The following is a 4276-nucleotide window of genomic DNA, read 5'->3' on the forward strand; positions in this document are numbered from 1 at the left end:
ATTGGGACAACCAATATCCTCCTTTTTCTATTATCGATAACATGGCCAAACATGCCTAAGGAAAGACACTAAGGATTTTCTTCAATTTAAATTATAATTAGCATGCTTTTGATGGTTAGACACAAATCAAGCCACCATACTTTCCATTCATTTGATTTCTGCTAATCTAATTTAAACAAATGTTTCATTAAGGTTCAAGTTTCTCCCAACTAAATCCGAATAAATACAATCCAAACGGTTAAGTTAACCACCATTATACTATGAAACACATACCAAAAACTCATAGCATGTTAACGGTTAGATCTTCCTAAATCAAGACAAAACCAAAACAGACCTGAAAATTGATAATATACTGTTCTATGACAAATAACTTCTTGTAGGAGTTTCTAATCCAGATCTCCACCGTTCATAATGAAGAGCTCGTCATTATGACTCACATATCCAAAATTGAGCAGGATCCAACGGTGGACGAATGCAGGAATGGCTAGCAACCATGACTGACCTGCAGGTAGATTTTTCTTGAAATGTTGCGAGGGCTATATCTCTCACACCAAACTAGAACATTCTGATCCCAACGGTAAGATATTAGAGGGTAGTGAGAACCATAATATATCCAAACACCAGACAAATCCAACGGTGTAATACAGAGATATAACTGTTTGAATGTCTGCTCTCAAGGTACTCTCTCTCTCCCTTTCTCTTTTTTTTTTCCTTTCATTCGGCCCTCGTAGTTAATTTCTGCACAATTTTGCTATTTATATAGCAAATATATCTATATTTATTAAAACACCCTTATATCAAGTTTAGGTATATTTTCATTCAACCAAATGTCTTTTCTCGATCCGCTTTTATTTTATTTTAACCAGCTCATTCCATTCTCGGTTCTAAATTATCAATAATTTTATTAATATCATAAAATTTGATTGGGAGTTTACAATTTACCACCATTTTTATTTTACTTCTCATTATTCAATTCATCATGGTGAAATCTTTTGTTAGGGTTTTACAGAATTTCCACTGAGTCATCTCCATATCTAAATTATAAATTTTTGGGGTTTCACATTAAGGGTCATTTTATCATTTGTACATAAACTCCTAACCTTCTGTTATTTGAACATTGACCCCTCTTGGTCTTACATATTTATTTTGTCTCCATAATTTTTTCTTTCTAACAATTTAGCACTATATTCACTTTTCATTTCCTTAATTTCACCATTTTTATCTTGATTTAGGTTTTTTTAATTTAATTTAACCCATTTTACTATCGGTTAAATTTCTCTTATTTTAATAGCCTGGAAAAATTATAACGAGGGTTTACAATCTTCTCCTCTACTACTATTTTTTTCATCATCACCAATCATAACAACCACCTTATCTTCATGTTCCTCATAGTCAAACCACCACTACCCTCAAAGTTGTTTATTTCAATTATTAATTTTTAATTTTTAATTGTCTTATCATCATTGTATTTTAATTATTTTAGATTGATTTCTCTTTCATAAGTGATTCGGTACTTACAATCAAACAATTAATGATAAATAGTTGAGTCAATTTAGGTCATGAATTAATGATAAGAAAAAAAAAACCAAATTTGATAATGGATATAACACCAATCATCATGCATGTGTGTTTGTGTGTAAAAATGTATATAAATTATTGAGAAATTATATGTATGTGCTAATATGTTGGTCACCTTCAGCAATATTTTTGGTGTAAATTAAAAGTCATAGCTAGTAGCACATTGGATGGGAGACATTATGAATGGAGTTCCAAAAAATTGCAACGAGTTTGAAAATCGTTGTTACAGTTTCAATTCTCAAATAAAATAAAATAATGACAATGTAAAGACCTGGGTGAACCTTTTGAAGGTTAAAATCTTTAAATATTGTTGAAGCACAGTGTTCTGAAGACCCAGAATCTTGAAGGCAGTCTTCCACGGGATTTGGGCAGGTTCCCTTACCTCCAAGAAATGTAAGCATTGCCTCTTAATTAGTTCTTTACCAAATTTAGCCCAAAATCATTGTTAAACATATGATATGGAATATTAATATCAGTAAACTCATGGCTGTAACCTTTACAGTGACTTGTCACGTAACTACCTCAACGGTACCATCCCTGCAGAATGGGGAGCCACGCCACTGGTTACCATGTACGATACTTTTTCACTCATATACATGCATGAGTTCTTGATTAATGTTTAGTTGTACAAGAAATTAACTGAAAAAATGAGTTTATACATATCATATGCAGTTCTATTATAGGAAATCGTTTAACCGGTCCAATCCCAAAAGAAAATTGGAAACATCAGCACTCTTGCAAACTTGTAAGATAAACAAGATCGATCGTTTTTATTAAATAATATTTATATAATCTTATTTATTAAAGGTAGAATAATATTTTCAGTTTAACCTATATATATTTTCTTTGTATTTAGGTTAACACTAAACACTCATAATAAACAGATTATTGAGAATTTTAACCTCTTTTTTGCATTTGATCTTAATTATTTTAACATGGTATCAAAGCTGGTTTTATTGAACGAGGTTTAATTCCGAACACAAATCATTACGCAAATTTTGTTTTTGGAGTAATATTTTGTCTTCTGTTTTTGTAAAATTTGGCATTTCATCTTTCCTTCAGCTTCTGCAATTTGATATTTGCGTTCAGTTTCTATAATTATTTTGGTATTTTGTCTTCCCTTCAGCTTTTGCAATTTGGTATTTGCGTTCAGTTTCTGCAAATTTGTTTTATGTTTTGGAGTAATCGTATAATTTCGAGAAGATATTTGTTTAGTTTCTGTAATCTTTGTTCAGTTTCTGCAATTTGATATTTTGTTTTCCACTACTTTTACATTCTGGTTCTGTATGATTGTTGATTATGGCTACTGAAAGAGATGATTCGCTTCAGTCTCTGAGTATGAGATTTGATGGGAAGAACTATTCGTATTGGAGCTATGTAATGAGAAATGTTTTTAAGGGTAAGAAGATACGGGGATATGTCAGTGGAACTTATGTAGTACCTAAGAATAGTGAAGAAGGAGATGCATGCTGCTTCGATATATGCATGGGAAGCAAACAATGCAAAGATCATTACTTGGATATCTGTTAATACTTTCTAGTTCTTATATTTTAAGTTGAATACAATGAAAGAAAGAAAAAAAAAAGAGTCCATATCCTACAGCTGCTTCACACAGATTTGGTCAGCAACCAAAACTTATCCACGTCCAATAATATAAAAAAATCTGAAAATGAGGCATCCACCATAAGATTTAAGTCTTTTGAATAGAACTCAGTCTAAGCTGTTTGATATATTGGTTATTTTTGCAGCGGGTATATGGCACCTGAATATGCAATGCGGGGTTATTTGTCTGACAAAGCAGATGTCTACAGTTTTGGAATCGTTGCCTTGGAAATTGTCAGTGGGAAGAGCAATACTAGTCATCGAACAAAGGAGGACACTGTTTATCTTCTTGATTGGGTAGAAAGATTTATTTATTTTTATTATTATCATTGTACTTAATTATATATATCCATCTTGTTTTCTAGGCATTGGTTTTGAAGGAGAAAGGGACTTTGCTGGAGCTCGTTGATCCAAAACTAGGCCAAGACTACAACAAAGAAGAGGCGATAACAATGATTAATGTGGCTCTCCTCTGCAGTAATGTCTCTGCAGCAGTTAGGCCTGCGATGTCTTCAGTAGTAAGCATGCTCGAAGGAAAGGCTGTTGTTCAAGATATTGGCATTCCAGATAAAAGCATGTCAACGGATGAGAAGAAGATTGAACAAATGAGGAGGCATTTTCAAGTTATCAACGAACAGGAAATAAGTGAGACTCGTACTCTGTCAATGGATGGACCGTGGACTGCTGCTTCTACATCTGCTGGTGATCTTTATCCAGTCTCTTTGGTTTCTGACTATTTGAAGGGTAGAGATTAGAGAAGTTTGCTCCAATGTGCTTCATCAATTGTCCATCCACCATCTTATTTTTCCTTCCACTTTCTGTAAGTTACTCAATAATTTGATGACATGTCCTTCAACCTTAATCCATTTTTCGTACACCAACTTAGGTTTTGTATCGATAGAGTTCATACATTTGATTTTAAAAAAAAAATTAGTGCACCAACATTTTTTATTATGTTAATCTAGTACTTATATCAATATCTCATTTTTTAATGTGGTTCTATCTTGATAAAAGTACCCTTTTAAATAATTTTATATTTAATGGATTAAAATATTTTAAATTATAATAAATATTTTTTAAAAAAATTGATATCAAA

The 4276-nt window shown here is 32.1% G+C and overlaps 1 protein-coding gene across 1 annotated transcript; it reads left to right on the plus strand.

The window, feature by feature from the left end:
- The first annotated feature begins 3307 nt into the window (after positions 1 to 3307).
- Positions 3308 to 4060, plus strand: LOC18110037 (probable leucine-rich repeat receptor-like serine/threonine-protein kinase At3g14840). Its single transcript, XM_024596308.2, has 2 exons — positions 3308 to 3477; positions 3546 to 4060. The coding sequence occupies exons 1-2, from the start codon at positions 3334 to 3336 to the stop codon at positions 3933 to 3935; spliced, it is 534 nt and encodes a 177-aa protein (XP_024452076.2). The 5' UTR covers positions 3308 to 3333; the 3' UTR covers positions 3936 to 4060.
- The last annotated feature ends 216 nt before the right edge of the window (positions 4061 to 4276 follow it).

The sequence above is a fragment of the Populus trichocarpa genome, chromosome 1 (assembly GCF_000002775.5).
Source record: "Populus trichocarpa isolate Nisqually-1 chromosome 1, P.trichocarpa_v4.1, whole genome shotgun sequence".
Classification (NCBI taxonomy): Eukaryota; Viridiplantae; Streptophyta; class Magnoliopsida; order Malpighiales; family Salicaceae; genus Populus; species Populus trichocarpa.

Coding starts and splice junctions, on each gene's coding strand:
- LOC18110037 (XM_024596308.2), top strand. CDS start 3,334: ATGGCACCTGAATATGCAATGCGGGGTTATTTGTCTGACAAAGCAGAT. Junction 3,478..3,545: donor CTGTTTATCTTCTTGATTGG/GTAGAAAGATTT, acceptor CTTGTTTTCTAG/GCATTGGTTTTGAAGGAGAA.